Source organism: Pan troglodytes, chromosome 20 (genome assembly GCF_028858775.2).
Source record: "Pan troglodytes isolate AG18354 chromosome 20, NHGRI_mPanTro3-v2.0_pri, whole genome shotgun sequence".
NCBI lineage: Eukaryota > Metazoa > Chordata > Mammalia > Primates > Hominidae > Pan > Pan troglodytes.
Genome location: NC_072418.2, coordinates 9,189,347 through 9,210,427, shown reverse-complemented (window position 1 = coordinate 9,210,427; position 21,081 = coordinate 9,189,347). Strand labels below are relative to the sequence as shown.

General features: G+C 47.6%; 1 protein-coding gene across 3 annotated transcripts in view; it reads right to left on the bottom strand.

The window, feature by feature from the left end:
- VAV1 (vav guanine nucleotide exchange factor 1) overlaps positions 1-21,081 on the bottom strand; it is an 88,207-nt gene that overhangs the window by 13,099 nt on the left and 54,027 nt on the right. For 2 of the 3 annotated variants that reach the window (XM_063801080.1, XM_016934840.4), the window contains exons 7-22: positions 18,830-18,898; positions 18,545-18,648; positions 17,240-17,339; positions 15,776-15,871; positions 15,460-15,528; positions 15,239-15,325; positions 15,047-15,132; positions 14,029-14,161; positions 11,752-11,861; positions 10,900-11,001; positions 10,560-10,657; positions 10,452-10,474; positions 10,232-10,277; positions 7,620-7,756; positions 7,123-7,188; positions 1,065-1,096 (exon numbers count right to left, since the gene is read on the bottom strand). In XM_063801080.1, the coding sequence (XP_063657150.1) occupies positions 1,065-1,096; positions 7,123-7,188; positions 7,620-7,756; positions 10,232-10,277; positions 10,452-10,474; positions 10,560-10,657; positions 10,900-11,001; positions 11,752-11,861; positions 14,029-14,161; positions 15,047-15,132; positions 15,239-15,325; positions 15,460-15,528; positions 15,776-15,871; positions 17,240-17,339; positions 18,545-18,648; positions 18,830-18,898 (1,358 nt within the window). The remainder of the gene's footprint in view (positions 1-1,064; positions 1,097-7,122; positions 7,189-7,619; positions 7,757-10,231; positions 10,278-10,451; positions 10,475-10,559; positions 10,658-10,899; positions 11,002-11,751; positions 11,862-14,028; positions 14,162-15,046; positions 15,133-15,238; positions 15,326-15,459; positions 15,529-15,775; positions 15,872-17,239; positions 17,340-18,544; positions 18,649-18,829; positions 18,899-21,081) is intronic. The other variant, XM_016934842.4, reaches the window with a different exon arrangement.

Below are 21,081 nucleotides of genomic sequence, written 5' to 3'. Positions count from 1 at the left end.
GGGAGCATCATCATGCTGTGTTTTATTACTAGCCAGAGATGATAAACTGAGGCACTGAGGCTTTGGGTTCAAATCCCATCTCCATCACTTCCTCACCATGTGACATTAAGTAATTCACTTACCCTCTCTCAGCCTCATTTGCAAAAAAAAAAAAAAAAAAAAAAGAAGATGAAAAGAAGAAAGTAGGGGGGCAGAGAGTAAGAATCAAATCTATTTTCCGAAGGGCTTTTGTGAAGAGTAAAGGAGCTCGTTAAAGAGCTGATGCGCCAGCAATTGTTCAATGCACCATTCTTTTATGTGCCATTATGAAAGAACACTTCCTGCCTATAAAATTCAGCAGAAGATGGACACTGTGGATCGCAAGAGCTATTTCAATGTCAGAGATGTTCAAATGTGAAGAAAAAAAAACAACAACCATGCATCTTAGAACAGATTAAATGCAGTAATAACAACAGCTAATGCTGTATAAAGTCCTCATTATGTGTCAGGACCAGGATTAAGCACTTGACAGACTCATTTACGCCTCCTAAAAACACTATGAAGTAGACACTGTCATTAAGCTATTTTCCAGAGAGGAATGCTGAAACAGAGGGAGGTTAAGTAACCGGCCCAAGGTCACACAGCTAGGTAAGGTTGGGGTCAGAATTTGAATCCAGGTCAGCGGGCTCCAAAAGCCACACTGTAAACCTCCACCCCTATATGCTTGACATGCTATAGGTGCAAAACAAACAAACAAACAAAACAAAAAATCCTACAAAAACTGGAACTGTCATTACCATCACCACCACCATCATTATCATCGTCATCATCATCATCATCATCATCATCATTGTCATCATCATTGTAACCATTTCCCTTCCAACAAGACCATCATCTCCCAAGGTGAGGGACCCTCCTTTGTCTGTCCCATCCCCAGCAGCCCCCAGCCCAGAGCTAGATTCAGAAGTCGGTGCTCAGGGATCACAGAACGCATAACTAATTGGCTCAGAGGTTCCTCCCATACCCAGCCTGGAACCCCAACCCAGAAACCTCTCGTTGAAACAAAAATAAATGCTTCTACTCACCAGAGATGAACAGACAGGTCCTGAGGAGGGCCCTAAGAATACAGAGAGACACCCCGACTTAGTGTAAAGACCCCAACGTGACAGCAGAGGGCAGGGCACTTCATTCATTCATTCACTCATTCCACTTGCATTTAGTGAGTGCCTATTATGTGCCAGGCACGGTGGTACTCATTGGGGATAAAGTCCCAGAATCTCGGGGGAGAGACTGTCCCAGTATCATATAAAACAGGGGTTGTCTTCCCAGCAGTTTATCATAACCCTCAAGTCAGGAATGGTTTTTATATTTTTAGATGGTTGGCAAAAATCAAAAGAATTTTTTTTTTTTTAGGGACAGAGTCTCACTATGTTGCCCAGGCTGGAGTGCAGCAGTATGATCATAGCTCACCGCAGCCTCAATATCCCAGGTTCAAGCGATCCTCCCACCTCAGCCTCTGCAGACATGCACCACCACACCCGCTAATTTTTCATTTTTTAAAATTTTGTCGAGATGAGGGGGAGGGTCTCCCTTTATTTCCCAGGCTGGTCTCAAACTCCTGACCTCAAGCAATCCTCCTGCCTTGGCCTCCCAAAGGTCTGGGATTACAAGCATGAGCCACCACGCCTAGCCAAAAGAATATTTTTGGGATGGTGAAGATGATATGAAATTCACCGTCAGTGCTCATGAATTATGCTTTATAGGAACACGGCCATGTCTATACATCATTTACAGATTATCTGTGGCTACTTTTGCACTACAGGGGCAGAGCTGAAGAGTTGCAAAACCAAATGGGACCCTGGAGGGTGAGCAGATTTACACTACTCTTCGGCTCTTTACAGAAAAAGTTTACCAACCCTTATCTAAATATGGGCGAAAGTGCTCACTTGCTTTTTTATTTTATGTATTTATTTGTTATTTATTTATTTTTTTTTTTTGAGACAGAGTTTTGCTGTTATTGCCCAGGCTGGAGTGCAATGGCGCGATCTTGGCTCACAGCAACCTCCGCCTCCCAGGTTCCAGCGATTCTCCTGCCTCAGCTGGGATTACAGGTAGCTGGGATTACAGGTGTGTGTCACCATGCCCGGCTAATTTTGTATTTTTAGTAGAGATGGGGTTTCTTCCATGTTGGTCGGGCTGGTCTCAAACTCCCGAGCTCAAGTGATCCACCCGCCTCGGCCTCCCAAAGTGTTGGGATTACAGGCGTGAACCACCGCGCCCGGCCGAAAGTGCTCACTTTCACTACCTTAAAACAATTAGGACAGCTACTATAAGGCAAAAACAAATCAACAAAACAGAAAGTAGCGAATGTTGGCAAGGATGTGGAGAAATCGGAACCCTTGTGCACTGTTGGTGGGAATGGAAAATGGTGCACTACGAAAAACAGTATGTGCCGGACACGGTGGCTCATGCCTGTAATCCCAGCACTTTGGGAGGCCGAGGCAGGCGGATCACGAGGTCAGGAGTTCAAGACCAGTCTGACCAACATGGCAAAACCCCGTCTCTACTAAAAATACAAAAAATTAGCCGGGCGTGGTGACACATGCCTGTAATCCCAGCTACTTGGAAGGCTGAGGCAGGAGAATTGCTTGAACCTGGGAAGCGGAGGTTGCAGTGAGCCAAGATCGTTCCATTGCACTCCAGCCTGGGGACAGAGCAAAACTCCCTATCAAAAAAAAAGAAAAGAAAAGAAAAGAAAAATAGTATGGTGGTTCCTCAAAACATTAAAAACTAGAACTACACTACCATATGACCCAGCCGTCCTGTTTCTGAGTATATACCCAAAGGAATTGAAAGCATGGATTTGAAATGATATTTGCATACCCATGTTTGTAGCAGCTTTATTCACAATACGCAAAAGTTGAAGCAACCAATTGTTCATTGACAGGAAAACGGATAAACAAAACATGGTATATGCATACCATGGAATATTAGCCTTAAGAATTAAGAAAATTGCCCAGCACGGTGGCTCATGCCTGTAATCCTAGCACTTTGGGAAGCCAAGGAGGGTGGGTCTCTTGAGCCCAGGAGTTCGAGACCAGCCTGGGCAACATGATGAAACCCTGTCCCTACAGAAGAATACAAAAATTAGGCCGGGCATAGTGGCTCACACTTGTACTCCCAGCACTTTGGGAGGCCAACGCGGGCAAATCACCTCAGGTCAGGAGTTCGAGACCAGCCTGGCCAACATGGTGAAACCCTGTCTCTACTAAAAATACAAAAATTAGCTTGGTGTGGTGGTGCATGCCTGTAATCCCAGCTACTCGAGAGGCTGAAGCGGGAGAATCACTTGAACCCGGGAGGCTGAGGTTGCAGTGGGCCGAGATTGCACCATTCCACTCCAGCCTGGGCAACAAGAGAGAAACTCCATCTCAAAAATTTTTTTAAAAGTAGAAAAATTAGCCAGGCATGGTGGCACATGCCTGTATTCCCAGCTACTCAGGAGGCTGAAGTGGGAGGATCACTTAAGCTTAGGGGGTCGAGGCTGCAGTGAGTTATAATTACACGACCACTGCACTCCAGCCTGGGTAACAGGACCACACTCTATCTCAAAAAAATAAAAATAAAAAAAGGCCGGGTGCAGTGGCTCACGCCTGTAATCCCAGCACTTTGGGAAGCCGAGGCGGGAGGAACACAAGGTCAGGAGATCGAGACCATTCTGGCTAACACGGTGAAACCCCGTCTCTACTAAAAATACAAAAAATTAGCCAGGCATGGTGGCGGGTGCCTGTAGTCCCAGCTACTAGGGAGGCTGACGCAGGAGAATGGTGTGAACCCGGGAAATGGAGCTTGCAGTGAGCCGAGATTGCGCCACTGCTCTCCAGCTTGGGTGACAGAGCGAGACTCCATTTCACCAAAAAAAAAAAGAAAAGAAAATTCTGACACATTCCACAACATGGATGAGCCTTGAATACATTATGCCAAGTGAAACAAGCTAGACACAAAGGACAAATACTGTATGATTTCACTTAGGTGAGGTACTTAGGACAGAAAAATCCATAGAGCTCAAGAGTAGAATGTGAATGTCAGGGGCTGGGAGAGGGGAATAGGTGGTTGCTGTTTAATGGGTTCAGAGTGCTGCAAGATGAAAAGTGCTCTGGAGATGATGGTGGTGATGGTGGAAAAACACTGTGAATGTACTTAATGCCACTCAACTGTACCTTAGAAAATGGTTATGTTGGCCGGGCGTGGCAGCTCAGGCCTGTAATCCCAGCACTTTGAGAGGCTGAGGCAGGGGAATCACTTGGGCCCAGAAGTTCGAAACCAGCCTGGGCAACATGGCAAAACCCCATCGCTACGAAAAATACAAAAAATTAGCCAGGCATGGTGGTATGCACCTGTAGTCCCAGCTACTTGGGAGGCGGAAGTGTGAGGACCACCTGAGCCTGGGAGGCGAGGCTGCGGTGGGCCAAGATTGCACCATTGCACTCCAGCCTGGGCAACAGAGTGAGATCCTGTCTCCAAAAAAAAGGTTACATTGTTAACTTTTATGTTCTATATATTTTGCCATAATCAAAAATAATAATAATAAAATGAATGAGGAATCACCGCCTCTACCTAGTTCTAAAACATTTTTATCACTCCAAAAGAAAATGCCATACCCAGCCGGGCGTGGTGGCTCACGCCTGTAATCCCAGCACTTTGGGAGGCCGAGGCAGGCAGATCATTTGAGGTCAGGAGTTTGAGATCAGCCTGACCAACATGGTAAAATCCCATCTCTACTAAAAATACAAAAAATTAGCCAGGTGTGGTGGTGCATGCCTGTAATCTCAGCTACTCAGTATTCTGAATTTTTCATTGTAATGGTGAGTTTTATGTTGTGCAAATTTCACCTCAATTTTTTAAAAGAAAAAAGACAAGGATGTTCTATGAGAGGATTGCTTGAGCCCAGGAGTTCAAGACCAGCCTGGACAACATAGTGAGACCCTATCTCTAAAAAAGAAAAATCACACACAAAAAAACAGCTGCGGCTGGGTGCAGTGGCTCACACCTGTAATCCCAACACTTTGGGAGGCTGAAGCTGGCGGATCACAAGGTCAGGAGTTCGAGACCGGCCTGACCAACATGATGAAACTCCATCTCTACTAAAAATACAAAAATTAGCCAGATGTGGTGGCAGGCGCCTGTAATCCTAGCTACTCAGGAGGCTAAGGCAGGAGAATCGCTTGAAACCGGAAGGCGGAGGTTGCAATGAGCCGAGATCACCCCACTGCACTCCAGCCTGGGAAACAAGAGTGAAACTCCATCTTAAATAAATAAATAAATAAAGCTGAGCATAATGGCTTGCATCTGTGGTCCCAGCTACTCAGGAGGGTGAGGTGGGAGGATTGCTTGAGCCCAGGAGGTCAAGGCTGCAGTGAGTTAAAATCACACCATTGCACTCCAGCCTAGGTGACAGAATGAGACCCTCTCTCTAAAACAAAAAATTAAGAGATAGATAGATAGAATAGATGGATGATGGATAAACAGGTAATAGATAGATGGAAAGATGATAGATGATAAACAGACAGGTGATGGATAAATGATAAATGAATAGATGAGAGAGAAATGATAATAAATAGGTAATAGACAGATGATAGATGGTTAGATCGGTAGGTGAAAAATAGGCAGAGAGATGATCGGTGAATAGATAGATGATAGATAATACATAGACAGATGATACATAGATAAATGATAGGTGGATGAATAGATCATGAATGTATTGATAAATAGATAGATGATAGATGGATGGATGGATGGATGGATAGAAGAACTGATTGATGAATGGATGGATTGATGGGTAGGTACATGGATAGATAGACATATAGATAGATAGATAGATAGATAGATAGATAGATAGATAGATAATATGTAGATGACGAATAGATGGATATATGATAGGTAAATAGATAAAAGATTGATGATGATGATGATGATATAGATAGCTAGATAGCTAGATAGATAATAGATGGGTAGATAGGTGATACGCAAATAGATGATAGGTAAATAGATAGATGATATATAGATAAATGATAGATGGATGCATAGATAGATAGACAGACAGACAGACAGATGAGGGCAGAAAGGACAGCTCTTCCTTGCAGCAGAACACCAGCTAATAAATTTGGAAAGAATGATGGGGTTGGAAACTCCTATTGTAACTTGACAGTGGAGAAACCATAGGAACAAAAAAATTTTTGATAAAATTTTTGGGGAAATTGACAACATTTAAATACAGACTATGAATTAAATAATAGTATAATGTCAATGTTGAATTTTGTGTCTTTTAAAATCTTGCTCTGGTTATGTATGAGAAGGCTCTTGCTCTTAAGAAGTATTTAGGAGTAAAGGGGAACGTCATCTGCAAACTCACTTTTAACTCTTCCAGGAAAAATAAATACTATGTGTGGGTAGAGAGAGGAAATGACAGAGCAAATGGAACAAAACATTAACAGAACTGATGAAACTGGGTAAAGGCTACACAGGAGCTCTTTGCATTATTCTCATAGCTTTGCTAGAAGTCTGAAATAATATAAAGTTAAAACCAGCACTGGAGAGAATTTCCCTCTGCAGGCTGTGAAGTGGACAGTGGGGTCATTTGCTGTGAATGAGGTAGGGGGCGTCTGAAGTTGGGGAGAGAGGGAGAGATCTGAAGTCATCATGAAGAGCAAGGGGTCCATCAAGCAGAGAACACTGGAAGAACAGCAGAGGCTGGAGTGGACAGGTGTGTCCACCAGGAGCAGGGCAAGGACACAGGCAATGGAGGCCACAGTGCTCCCACAGAACTCAATTTGGTGTCTCAGAAGGAAGCAAGGGGCAGGCCCACCTTCTAGGTCCCTGCTCCTTCCTCCCTACCATACCCATGTAGGAAGGAAAGGACCTTTACACAAAAATGATCAAGGAGAAAAAGATCAATCATTGTTTCCAGGGTGGCCCCTCTCTGGGCTCAGTTGGTGGGGTGGGTGAAGCCTTGAGTTAGAGAAAGACCTGCCATGATGGGCAGCCCCCTCCCCAACTCCAGGGGTGTCTTTCCAAGTCTGTCCATCCTCCCAGGACCCGCCCTGGACCCCTTGCCCTTGTTCCATTCAGACTTGAGGCACTCACATGGACATAGGGCTTCACCCTGTTACAAGGAAACCAGCCAATTTCATTAGTAGATGTATTTCTGCCCTAAACACCCAGGAGACAAAAACAGGAACAGAGAGGTTATAGGATCCATAACCCCACCTGCCATCTAAACCCATAACCCCACCTGCCATCTAAACCCATAACCCTACACGTGTATCCTGCCCCATCACTCGTGTGCATGTGTGTGTGTGTGTGTGTGTGTCTGTGTCCATCTCTCTGCTCAATGGTCACTCTGCTTGTCCATCTATCTCAGGATGGCCTGGAGAGCCCAGAGAGGTGATAATGAGTATTAACTTCCTGGGAAGATGGCCCGCTCAGAAAAGCCATGCCCGGAAATCTCAGTCTACCTACCCCACTCCCCAGGCATCACCTCCAGAGCATGGTGGAACTATGACCCAACTCCCTGAGACCACATGAATCCATAACCCTACACTTGGGTCCCACCCCATCACTCCTGTGGCCCCAGCCTGTACCTCCCACCAGTTCTGTTCAGCCTCAGCCTTCGTGAGCTCCACAATGTCTCCAGGGTTGAGCCGTAGAAAGGGTCCAATGGCTCCAGGGGGTGGAGGAAGCCCGTAGTATTCCTGAAACACCTCCATCTTGGGCAGACCTGGAGGACAGGGTACAGGAGTACAGGGTGGTTGGCAGTCAACTTTCAACCCTGAATCTTGCCACCCACGAGAATGGCTAAAATTTTTCTTTTTAGACTGGCAATACTAAGTGTTGACAAGGACGTGGAGCAACTGGAATTCTCACTCATTGCTGGTGGGGATACTCTTTGGAAAACTATTTGGCAATATCTACTGAAGCTAAACATTGTATCTACTCTGTAACCCAGCAACCCAAGAGAAATGAAAACATGTGTCCTGGCTGGGCAAGGTGGCTCATGTCTGTAATCCCAGCACTTTGGGAGGCCGAGGCGGGAAGATCACCTGAGGTCAGGAGTTCGAGACCAGACTGGCCAACGTGGTGAAACCCCATCTCTACTAAAACTACAGAAATTAGCCGGGTGTGGTGGCAGGCACCTGCAATCCCAGCTACTTGGGAGGCTGAGGCAGGAGAATCACTTGAACTCCCAGGAGGCAGAGGTTTCAGTGAGCTGAGATCATGCCACTGCACTCCAGCCTGGGCGATGGAGTGAGACTCTGTCTCAAAACAAAACTAAACAAAAAAACAAATAACAAAAAAAAAATGTCCTTCAAAAGTTGCAGCTTTATTCACAATATCCAAAAACTGGCAACCAACCAAATGTCCTCAATAGGTTGATCAATCAATAAACAAATTGTGATATCATCACATAATGGAATACTATACAACAATGAAAAGGAACAAGCTATTGCTACAGGCAGTCACATCAATGCATCTCACCATCATTACGTCAGATAAAAGAAACCAGATGAAATAAGCATGTACTGTATGATTTTATTTATAGAACACTCAAGAGCAGGCAAAATTAATCTATGGTGATAGAGGTCAGACAGTGGTTCCCTATGGGAGATAGGTGAGTAGCAGTGCTTTCTGACAAAACTTTCTGTGGTGATGGATATGTCCAATATGGTAGCAACTAGCCACAGGCCATTATTGAGAACTTCAAGGCTAATGTGAGCAAAAAAATGTTTAAGGTGATTTCATTTTAATTAATTTATATTACACAGTGCAGTTCTGGAGGGATGGAAATGTTCTATATTTTTATTTGATTGTTGGTTGCATGGATAAAAATGTATTAAGTCATATACTTAAGATTTATTGATTTTTACATACCTTAAAGTATGTATTTCCTCTCTCAATAAAATACGTGTGTGTGTGTATATATATATATATATATATATACACACATATATATATTCTATTGTACAAAGGACACGGGTTGTTTCTAATTTTGACTCTTGCTAAGAAAGCTGACTATTGCTAATTACATAGTAAGTAATAATAAGGAGAAAACATACCCATTCATAGATTTCATATGTTTATTTTTTTATTTTTTTGAAACAGGATCTTGCTCTGTTGCCCAGGTTGGCGTGCAGTGGCGTGATCATGGCTCACTGCAACCTTGAACTCCTGGGCTCAAGCAAGAACCCCGCTAATTTTTTTAAATGTTTTTGTAGACACAGGGTCTCGTTATGTTGCCCAGGCTTGTCTCAAACTCCTGGCCTTGGCCTCTCAAAGTGCTGGGATCACAGACATGAACCACCACACCTGACTTATGTTATATATTTGTATGTCATATAAATGGCATATAAGTGGAACACTCCTGCCTCTGCACTCCAGCCTGGGATACAGAGCAAGACCCTGCCTCTAAAAATAAAAAAAAGATATATTATATATACATATAATATATTTTTAATAAATATATATTATTTAATATATATTTTATATATTATTATAATATATTATTAATTACTATATTATATTAATTAAGTATTAATATATTATTAAATAATAAATTATTATATATTTAATAAAATACATATATTTTTAAATTTTTTAAAATTAAGGCTGGGCACAGTGGCTCACGCTTGTAATCCCAGCACTTTGGGAGGCTGAGCAGGCAGATCACCTGAGGTCAAGAGTTCGAGACCAGCCTGCCCAACATGGTGAAACCCCGTCTTTACTAAAAATACAAAAAATAGCCGAGCGTGGTGACATGTGCCTGTAATCCCAGCTACTTGGGAGGCTGAGGCAGGAGAATCGCTTGAACTTGGGAGGTGGAGGTTGTAGTGAGCCAAGATCGCACCACTGCCCTCCAGCCTGGGCGACACAGCAAGACTCCATCTCCAGAAATAAATAAATTAATTAATTAAAATAAGCACATACCGTATGATTTAATTTATACAGTATGGCTGGGCAACGTAGCAAGACCTCATCTCTATTTAAAAAAAAAAAAAATTAGCTAGGCGTGGTGGTGTGCACCTGACTTCAAGCAATCCTCCCGCCTTGGCCTCCCAAATTGTTGGGATTACAGGTGTGAGCTATTGCACCCAGCCCAATGTGGCTGTCAATATGATTATGGAGATCTGTCCCTGGGTCAACATCAATAGAGATGAATTTTCCTCCCGCCCCCACACAGCAACCCCTGCCAACTCACCCAGCTCATTCCTCTTTTTGTCCTGAGCCCTGCGATGTAGTTTGTCCTGGAAGGAGAAACAAAGAAAGCCTGTCTACCTATGCCCAGCCTCGGAGCTTGTAGGCCCCCTTACTGTCCTCACCCCACAAAGGATCCTGCCCAGTTCCGGGATGTCCTGGGTCCTCCCCGCGCTGTTGCCCATTATTTGCGGTACACAGGAAGGACCACGGGAAAGTCTTACCTTCTTCATAGTTCCTGGGAAATCTACGGGAGGGTAAAGGAAATGGTGAGAACGGGAAATCCTCCAAAGAGAACCAAGCTCACCTCCCAGCCTCCCTCCCACTCGTACCTTGCCCATGTCGGCCACATGGAGGGACCCTCCCCAGACACTCCTTGTGTGCAGATGCCCGGCACCGATGGCAGCGGTAGCCCTGATAGAAGGTACCTCTGAGATGCAGGGAACACATAAAGAAGAGTGAGTGACCTTTACAGACAGGGCCAAATATTCTGCTAAAAACATAAAGGGACCCCTTGGGTTCTCTTTAGATCAGGAGAGTGACGGAGAAGCAGAAGATCAAAGTAGGGACTCCCCCATGTCTCAATTTAGGGAACCAATTACTAGGGCATCTTCTCTAGCAAGGAACTGATGACCAAGTCCGGTATGCAGGACCCTCCTCCCAGATTCTCACCTAAGCAGCATCTGACAGGCCTTGCAGGACGTGGTCTCCTCAAAGGAGAACATCTGGAAGTCATGCCCGTTGGCGGTGGCATTCTCCGGATAGATGTTGGAGCTGGCAGGGGAAAATTTAAAAAAAAAAAAAAAGGAAGGTCAGTATTTTATTCCTTTTTATGGCTGAATACTATTCCATGGTATGAACAGACCACGTTTTGCGTGTCCACTCATCCATTGATTGACGTTTGGGTCGTTTTCACCCTTCGGCCACACTGAATCGTGCTGCCATGCACATTGGGAGAAAGAGAAAGCAGGCTAGGAGTTTCCAGGGGCTGCGAGAGCGGGGAATTGGGAGTGAATGCTTAATGGGTATGAGGTCTCCTTTGGGCTGATGAAAAGGTTTTGAAACTGGATAGAGGTGATGGTTGCACAACGCTGTTAGTGTACAAAATGCCATGCGATCGTACACTTCGAAATTGTTAGATTTTTGTTGTTGGAATTTTGCCTCACATAAAAAGGAGAAAGAGGAGACAAAAGTGGAAGAGGAGGAAGAGGGGAAGAAGGAGGAGGAGGAAAAGGAAGAAGAGGAAGAGGAGGAAAGGGAGGAGGAGGAGGAAGAGGAGAGGAGAACAAGAAAGAGGAGGAGGAGAGGAGAAGAGTCTGGGCTGGTAACTGAAGCTTGCACACAACCCCTGCATTCCAAGGATGAAGACAGCCTTGGGCCCGTCCCTCTTATTTCCCAAATGAAGAGACTGTGGTTCAGAGTGGTCCCATGGCATGTCAGGACAGAGTAGGGACTAGAGCACGTTCCTCCTTCCCAGCCCCTGCCCCTCTGCGGACAGAAAGAGGGAGGAAGGCGGGGACTCACATGGCCATCTCAAACTGCTCCATCCACTTCTTCTTCAATTCTCTTGTCTTGAAGAACAGCTCATAGCCCTGGGCACCTTGGTCCTCGATCAGGAGGAACATGTGGCTCCACTGCAGGGAAGCAGGGCTCAGACTGAAGGCACTGCCCCCGCAGAGGGTGGGAGCACACACCCACCCACCCCTCCCTCTGTAGGGAACAAGGCAAGCCCATGACAGTCTCTATGCCCCTAGCACCATGCATGGATATCCTTGTAAAAGGGCTTTCTAGGATATCCAAATACACAACCATAAACCCAAAACCACACAGGCAGGCGTGCACATGCACACACACACACACACACTTCCCTTTGCAGAAGCACACACCAGACACAGCATGTCACTCATCATCGATTTTTCGGTTCAACAAAGCATTGGTGCAGCATCTGCTGAGAAACAGACACTGCTAGGAGCTGGGGACAGAGCAGTGAATAGGATGTGGTCCCCAGAGCTCCAGCCTGGTAGGAGAGACGGATGCTGTAAGCAGGCAGTTACAAGACAGCAACTGGCTCCTCGAGGGAGGCACAGGTTGAGAAATAGAGAAGCCAGCCAGGCGCGGTGGCTCACACCTGTAATCCCAGCACTTTGGGAGGCTGAGGTGGGCGGATCACGAGGTCAGGAGTTCGAGACCAGCCTGACCAATGTGGTGAAACTCCGTCTCTACTAAAAATACAAAAAAATTAGCTGGGCGTGGTGGCGGGCACCTGTAATCCCAGCTACTCAGGAGGCTGAGGTAGGAGAATCTCTTGAACTCAGGAGGCGGAGGTTGCAGTGAGCCGAGATCATGCCTCTGCACTCCAGCCTGGTGACAGAGTGAGGCTCCGTCTCAAAAAAAGAAATAGAGAAGCCACAGACCAGAGCACAGGGGGGAACTCCAGGGCAAAAACTGAAGCGAACGGAAGAGTTCACAGGAGAAAAAGCAGAAGGAAGTAAGGAAGAGCCGAGAGGGAGAGGGGTCTCAGCTTAAATGTCACTTCCACAGAGAATGTCCCTGAACAATGGAGGTAAGATAGCTCCCCCTCCCACCCTCACCTACCACAGCCACATCTCCTGTTTCATTCATTTATTTTTTAATAGAGACAGGATCTCACTCTGTGGTCCTAGCTGTAGTGCAATCATAGCTCTCTGCAGCCTCCAACTCCTAGCCACAGGCGATCCTCCCACCTCAGCCTCCCATGTAGCTAGGGCTACAGGCATGTGCCACCAAGCCCAGCTAAATTTTTTTTTATGTTTTGTAGAGACGGGGATCTCCCTATGTTGCCCAGGCTGATCTCAAACTCCTGGGCTCAAGCAATTCTCCCACCTCGGCCTCCCAATGTACTGGGATTACAGGCATGAGCCACTGCACCCAGCCACCTACTTTATTTTCTTTGTAGAAAGCATCCCATAAGAACGCAAGTACCATATAAGAAATAAAATAAGCCAGGCACAGTGGCTCACGCTTGTAATCTCAGCACTTTGGGAGGCCAAGATGGGCAGGTCACTTGAGGTCAGGAATTTGAGACCAGCCTGGCCAACATGGTGAAACCTCGTCTCTACTAAAAATACAAAATTTAGCTGGGCATGGTGGTGGGTGCCCGTAATCCCAGCTACTCGGGAGGCTGAGGCAGGAGAATTGCTTGAACCTGGGAGCCAGAGGTTGCAGTGAGCCAAGACCGTGCCACTGCATTCCAGCCTGAACGACAGAGTGAGACTGTCTCAAAAACAAACCAACAAACAAACAAAATGAAAATTCTGTTTTGCTTTCCATTTTAGTCCTAGTGCCTAGAAGAGTGCCCTGGATATAGTGGGTGCTCAATTTAAAAACTGTTGAGTGGGCTCACGCTTATAATCCCAGCACTTTGGGAGGCCGAGGCAGGTGGATCACGGGGTCAAGAGATCGAGACCATCCTGGCCAACATGGTGAAACCCTGTCTCTACCAAAACTACAAAGATTAGCTGGGCGTGGTGGTGTGTGCCTGTAGTCCCAGCTACTCGGGAGACTGAGCCAGGAGAATCGCTTGAACCCAGGAGGCGGAGGTTGCGGTGAGCCGAGATTGTGCCACTGCACTCCGGCCTGGCGACAGAGCGAGACTCCATCTTAAAAAACAAAACAAAACCAAACAAACAAAAAACACCTGTTGAGTGGATTAACACACACTTCCATGTAGATGTAGTCTGGCAAACAGGCACATGCCCAAGTGGAGAGGGCTAAGCTGCCGACTGCGTGGAGGACCCCATAGTTCCGGCGTCAAAGCCCCACCTTCTTGTTATCTCGGTCTCCTGAAGAGTCGTCCCGAACCTGGAAGCTGTGCAGGTTTACAAAGTCCTTGAGGTCATAGGAGTCTCCCCGGCGCTTACAGATGAGTAGAGCTTTGTCGAGCAGGAAGGCATACCTGGAAGGATGGATAACGCATTCCTGTCTGGCTGTTCCCAACTGTCCCCATCAGCCCTCTGACCAGTTCCTCCACATCCTGGTCCCACCCTGCCCTTCTCCTCCTCCTTGGCCAACTTGGCCATGCCCACCTGTCCATCCTGACTTCACCCACGTGATCCGCGTTGGCCCTACTGCCTGTCAGTCTTCGCTCCACCCATACCCCTCGCTGGCCCTGTCTTGCCTGTCCAACAAGGCTCCACCGCCTTCTCTGGATGGGTCTACCACCTGTCTGTCTAGAAATCTTGCCTCACCCCCACTCAGGTCCCTCCCCAAATTCATCTTAATTCCACCTACAAGTCTACATAAGAACCTGGCCCCACCCCTACCCAGGCTCCACCCCAGATCTGTGTTGGCTCCACCCACCTGTCCATCTAGGAGCCTGGCCACGCCCCTATCCAGGCTCTTCCCCAGACCTATGTTGACTCCACCCAACTGCCTATCTAGAAACCTGGCCCCATCCCTACCCAGGCTCCACCACAGATATGGTTTGCTCCACTCACCTACCCATCTAGGAGCCTGGCCCCCACCTTGCCCAGGCTCCACCCAGATCTGTGTTGACTCCACCCACCTGCTCATCTAGGAGCCTGGCACCATCCCTGCCCAGGCTCCTCCCAGATCTGTATTGACTCCACCCATCTGCCTATCTAGAAGCCTGGCTCCGCCCCTGCCCAGGCTCTGCTCCAGATCTATGTCGACTCCACCCACCTGTCCATCTAGAAGCCCGGCCCCGCCCCTGCCCAGGCTCCACCCAGATCTGTGTTGACTCCACCCACCTGCCCATCTAGGAGCCTGGTCCCACCCCTTTGCCCAGGCTCCATCCCAGATCCATGTTGACTCCACCCACCTGTCCATCTTGGAGCGCCGTTCCACCGAGGTGATCTTGAGTTCCCCGTCGATCTTGGGCCGGCCATAGTGAGCCAGAGACTGGTCCTATGCAGTAGGCAGGGGGTCTAGCAAGGGTCTCCCAAGAAAGGAGCCAGACACACACTCTCCCCACGTGGCCACACCCCTGGCCCACCCGGCTCCACCGCCTCACCAGGTTCTCAATGGACAGCTGGAAATTGGTGATCTGCCGCAGTGTCTCGTTGTCTCGCTTGACCTCGTTCACGCACTGAGCCAGGTCCTGGGGAGGGGGCAGAGGTGAACCTGGCCCCCCGACAGCCGACCCAGGCTCCTACCTAACCCCGGCTAGAGGATCAACCCCTACCAGGAGAGTGTCTGCGGCAGGTGAGTCACCAGCACCCTACACCCACTCACCCTCATGGCATCCAGGGCCAGCCGCAGGTTCTCCTTCTCCATCGCCTCCTGCGTGTGTTTCACCAGCTCCTGAGAGAACCAAGACGTCAGACGTCACCTGGGCCCCTCCCCTTCTCCCTGCGGGGAGGGCCTTCCAAACAATGCTAGCTCACCAGCTCCTCCATCGTACTGTTGACCCTGGAGGCTGAGACATGACCCCAGTGACCCATCCCCGAGCGTCCTAGAGACCCAACCTCCAGAAGCCAGCCCCGTCCCCACTTTTATAGACACAGGAGAGTAGGTACGTGGAGCCCACGCCTAGAGATGTGCCCGGCACCTGGAGAAGGAGGTGATATTTGAGAACTCGCTGCATAGGCACCATCAGCAGGTCCCGCAGGGTGAACCTCCCGTTGTTGGCTCTCTGAGAACATTCCTGGGGAATCAGAGAACAATGGGGAAACTGAGGCAGGTCCCAGAAAGAGCCAGGTGCAGGGTGGGTGCAGATAGATTTGAATAAATACGTGAGCAGCTCTCCACCCCAGAGCTGTGGGGATTTTTCTAGAGGCCAAAGCATCATATCTGCCCCCAAGGAAACAGGAAAAGGACTCCATGAGGTGGGGGCAGCTTGAGAACCACTGGAAGGAACTTTGGGAGGCCGAGGCGGGAGGATCACTTGAGGTCAGGAGTTCAAGACCAGCCTGGCCAACATGGGGAAACCCCGTCTCTGCTATGAAAAAAAAAAAAAAAAATAGCTGGCGTGGTGGCAGACTCCTGCAATCCCAGCTACTCAGGAGACTGAGGCAGGAGAATTGCTTGAACCCGGGAGGCAGAGATGGCATTGAGCTGAGATCACACCACTTCACTCCAACCTGGGTGACAGAGGGAGACTCCATCTCAAAAAACAAAGACAAACAAACAAACAAAAAAGCAATGGGAAGAGGCTGGGCACGATTGCTCACGCCTGTAATCCTAGCTCTTTGAGAGGCTGAGTGGGTGAATCGCTTGAGCCCAGGAGTTTGAGACCACCCTGGATAACATGGTGAAACCCCATCTCTACAAAAAAACACAAAAATTAGCCAGGAATGGTGGCATGCATCTGTAGTCCCAGCTACTCAGGAGGCCAAGGTAGGAGTTGGGAGGATTGCTTGAGTCCAGGAGGTTGAGGCTGCGGTGAGCTATGATCATGCCACTGCACTCCAGCTTGGGGGACAGAATGAGACCCTGTCTCAAAAAAACAAAACAAAACAAACAAACAAACAAACAAACCCACTGGAATGTGGCAAATGCTGCCTGGGATAGAGGTCCAGTATTCTGCCTGCTGAGGGGGGCTGGAGATGGGGAGAGGGACAGATCTGGAGAGCCCCCGTCCTCACCACCCCTGCCCTGTCTGTGTTTCCACCAGACAGATCCAGGTCGAAGTTCAGTTCAAGATCAAGTTCAGCCTGGGATCAGGGGTTGGTTGGAATTGGGGTTCAGTGAGAAGTGGGAGCTCAGCCCGACTTGGGGTACAATCAGTGCTAGGGCTCAGCCCAGGGCTGGGGTTGAGTGTGAGATCAGAGCTCAGTTCAGGGTCAGGACTTCACCCTGATATCAGGGGTCAGCCCAGACCCAGGGCCAGCCCATTTCTGTTCTTCTCCATTTCCTCTGCTTGGCTGGCTAGTACCTCCCTCCCTAGTCCTTTGGTGGATCTCTGGCTGGGCTGAAGCAGAAAGTGGACCATCTGCAATTCAGTGTCCTCCCTGCTGCCCCCAGGGCCTGGGGAGGAGCGGGAGAGGCCCCTGAGAAGTGGCCCGGCGCCCACCTCCAGCTTCATCTGCACGTCCTCCCGGGCTGCGGCCACACGGTCCAGGTGTTTGCTGGCTGACTCCACCTGGCTGCAGTAGCGGCCATAGACAAGGAACCTACAGGGAGAAGACAGGCCACCAGGTAAAGGTGACTGGCATCAAGGTCAGGCAGAGGCTCGCGTCAGCCCTGGCCTTGCTCTTCCCAGCTGGAGAAGAAACCTGAGTCTCAGTTTCTCCATCTGTGAAATGGGCATAACAATAGCATCTCCCACGTGAGGCTATTGTAGCATTATCTCATTTAATGCTACAGTAATTTCACCATAGTACCTGGTATTGTCTCTGCCCAGTGTTTATTTATTTTTATTTAATTAAATTAATTTATTTATTTTTGAGACGAGGTTTCATGCTTGTCTCCCAGGCTGGAGTACAGTGGTGTGATCTGGGCTCAGTGCGACCTCCAACTCCCGGGTTCAAGCGATTCTCCTGCTTCAGCCTCCCGAGTAGCTGGGATTACAGACACCTGCCACCATGCCTGGCTAATTTTTGTATTTTTAGTAGAGACGGGGTTTTGCCATGTTGGCCAGGCTGGTCTCGAACTCCTGACCTCAAGTGATCTGCCCTCCTCGACCTCCCAAAGTGCTGGAATTACAGGCATGAGCCACCACGCCTGGCCTGTTTTTATTTCTGAGACAGAGTCCTGCTCTGCTGCCCAGGCTGGAGTCCAGTGGCATGATCTTGACTCACTGCAACCTCCGCCTCCCGGGTTCAAGCAATTCTCCTGAGTAACTGGGATTACAGGTGCACGCCACCATGCCCGGCTAATTGTTTTTTGTATTTTTAGTTGTATTTTAGTTGTATTTTTAGGCGATGGAGACCGGGTTTCACCATATTGGCCAGCCTGGTCTTGAACTCCTGACCTTAAATGATCCACCTGCCTCAGCCTCCCAAAGTGCTGGGATTACAGGCATGAGCCACCACACCTGGCCAATGTTCCTTCATTTAACAAATACTTATTGAGCATCTACTATGTGCCAGGCCCTGCATGCATCCGTATAGTCAACCCTCACCACCAGCCTAGGAGGCACATTCCTGTGGCCCACTGATGTACAGATGAGGAAGCAGAAGCACAGAGAGGTTAAGTGACTACCCAGTGCCACACAGCAGAGCTGGGAATTGAACCAGAGATGGGCAGCCCCTCGCCCATGAACACACAGCACAAAGTCCTCCCCGTCCAGTGGTGTCTGAGGGTAAGGTCTCTCAAATGCCCAGCCTAGGCAAGGCAGAGTGACCCCAGAGCTTCAGTCTGGCCAGCTGGGTCTCACCTCTCCTTGTATTTGATGAAGACCTGGTAGAGATTGGCTGCGCCAGGGGTGCCCAGGGCTTCCTTCATCTCCTTTAGGAAGTGAGTATGAACACGAAGCAGGTCCTACTCGGAGGGAAGGGTGAGGGCTGGGACCAGAGCCCAGGGCTCAGGGGGCCAGGAAGGAAAGGGTCATCCACCCGCCCCATGCCGCTCAACTCCCAACCCCCGTACTCCAGGGACAGGTAGGGGCAGCAGGTTATCCGCACTAGACAGACCCAAGAGGGCTGGGGATCGGCCGGCTCACCTCAATGTTGATAAAGATGATCTCAATGTCTTGAGGTTTCAGGAACCGTTGCAGGGGCTTCAAGAAATGCTGCGGGGAAGGGAGAGAAAGATGATGGAAGATAAGATTCCCTCCTCCAGACCAGTCTCAGAGAGACAGGGGAAGGAGACAGAGAGAGGGAGATAAAGAGAGGCAGCGTGTCCACACAAAAACTTGTACAAGAATGTTCACAGTGAAATTATTCCTAATAACCCAAAAGCGGAAACAACCAAAATGCTTATCAATGGGTAAATGGGTGTTTCAAATGTGGTCCAGCCAGGTGCGGTGGCTCACGCCTGCAATCCCAGCACTTTGGGAGCCTGAGGTGGGTGGATCACGAGGTCAGGAGTTCAAGACCAGCCTGGCCAAGATGGTGAAACCCCGTCTCTACTAAAACTACAAAAATTAGCTGGGCACGGTGGCAGGTGCCTGTAATCCCAGCGACTCAGGAGGCTGAAGCAGGAGAATCACTTGAACCTGGATGGCAGAGGTTGCAGTGAGCTGAGATCACGCCACTGTACTCTAGCCTGGGTGACAGAGTGAGACTCTATCTCAAAAAAGAAAAAAAAATGTGGTCCATCCATACAATGGAATATTATTCAGCCACGAAAAGGAATGAAGCTCTGACACAGGCTACAATGTGGATGAACCTTGAAAACACTACGCTCAGCAAAAGAAGCCAGACACATATAAACCACATAGTATGTGATGCCCTTTATATGAAATGTCCAGAAGAGGCCAATCCACAGAGACAGCGAGTAAGCTCGTGGTTGCCATGGACCGGGGGAAGATAAGAGATTGAAGGGGAACAGCTAAAGAGTTTGGGGTTTCTTTGGGAGATGATGAAAATGTTCTAAAATTAAGGCCGGGGTGGTGGCTCACACCCATAATCCCAACACTTTGGGAGGCCAAGGCAGGAGGATCACTTGAGGCCAGGAGTAGGAGAACAGCCTGGGCAACATAGCAAGACCCCATATCTACAAAAAAAATTAAAGAATTAAGCAGGGTGTGGTGGCATGCACCCGTGGCCCCAGCTCCTCAGGAGGTTAAGGCAGGGGGATCACTTGAGCCCAGGAGTTTGAGGCTGCAGTGAACTATGATCGTGCCACTGCACTCCAGCCTGGATGGGAGAGTGAGACCACATTTCAAAACAAAACAAATCAAAAAAAGAAACAAAAAAAATCAAAACAAAACAAATGAAAATATTCCAAAATTAGACAGTGATGATGACTGCATAATTTTGTGTGTGCCAAAAACCATTGAACTGTATATTCTAAATGGGTGGATTACATGTATATTAATGAAATCTCAATAAAGCTATTTTTAAAAGAAATGGAGAGGTGAGGATACAGAAAAAGACTGAGCCTGGGATAAAGAGCTACAAAGGAGAGAATGACACACTGAGGAAGAAAGTAGCGAGAGGAGACCCAGAGGGAAAAAGAGACAGAGTGAGAGATAAAGAGAGAGACAGAGAGACAAGAGGAAGAGGCCCAGTGCAGCCTCACAAAGGGCTTGGATTACAGGAGGATTGCTTGAGCCCAGGAGTTTAAGACCAGCCTGGTTAACATAACAAAAAAATATATATAAAATATATATTTGTATCTATTACATATCTTATACATACTTTATATATATATATATCTTTAAATAATGATATATATCTTTAAAAGATAGATATATAAGCCAGGCACAGTGGCTCATGCCTGCAATCCCAGCACTTTTGGAGGCCGAGGTGGGCAGATCACTTGAGGTCAGAGTTCGAGACCAGCCTGGCCAACATGGCAAAACCTCGTCTCTACTAAAAATACAAAAATTAGTCGAGCATGGTGATGCATGCCTGTAATCCCAGCTACTTGGGAGGCTGAAGCAGAAGGATTGCTTGAGCCCGGTAGGCAGAGATTGTAGTAAAGCGAGAGCTTGCCATTGCCCTCTAGCCTGGGCAATGAGAGAGAAACCCTGTCTCAAAAAACAAAAGATAGATAGATAAAGATATATATCTTTTATGTATATAAGATATATAAAGGTATATATATCTACATATGGACATATATCTTGTATATTAAAAATATATATCTATATAAAAAGATATATACCTATATCAATATATCTACATTTTATATTTTATATATTTATATATTGTATATATTATTTACATATAGCTCTATATGAAAAACTATATATTTTATATCTTATAAATATCATATATCATATGTTTATATTTTATACATATTATA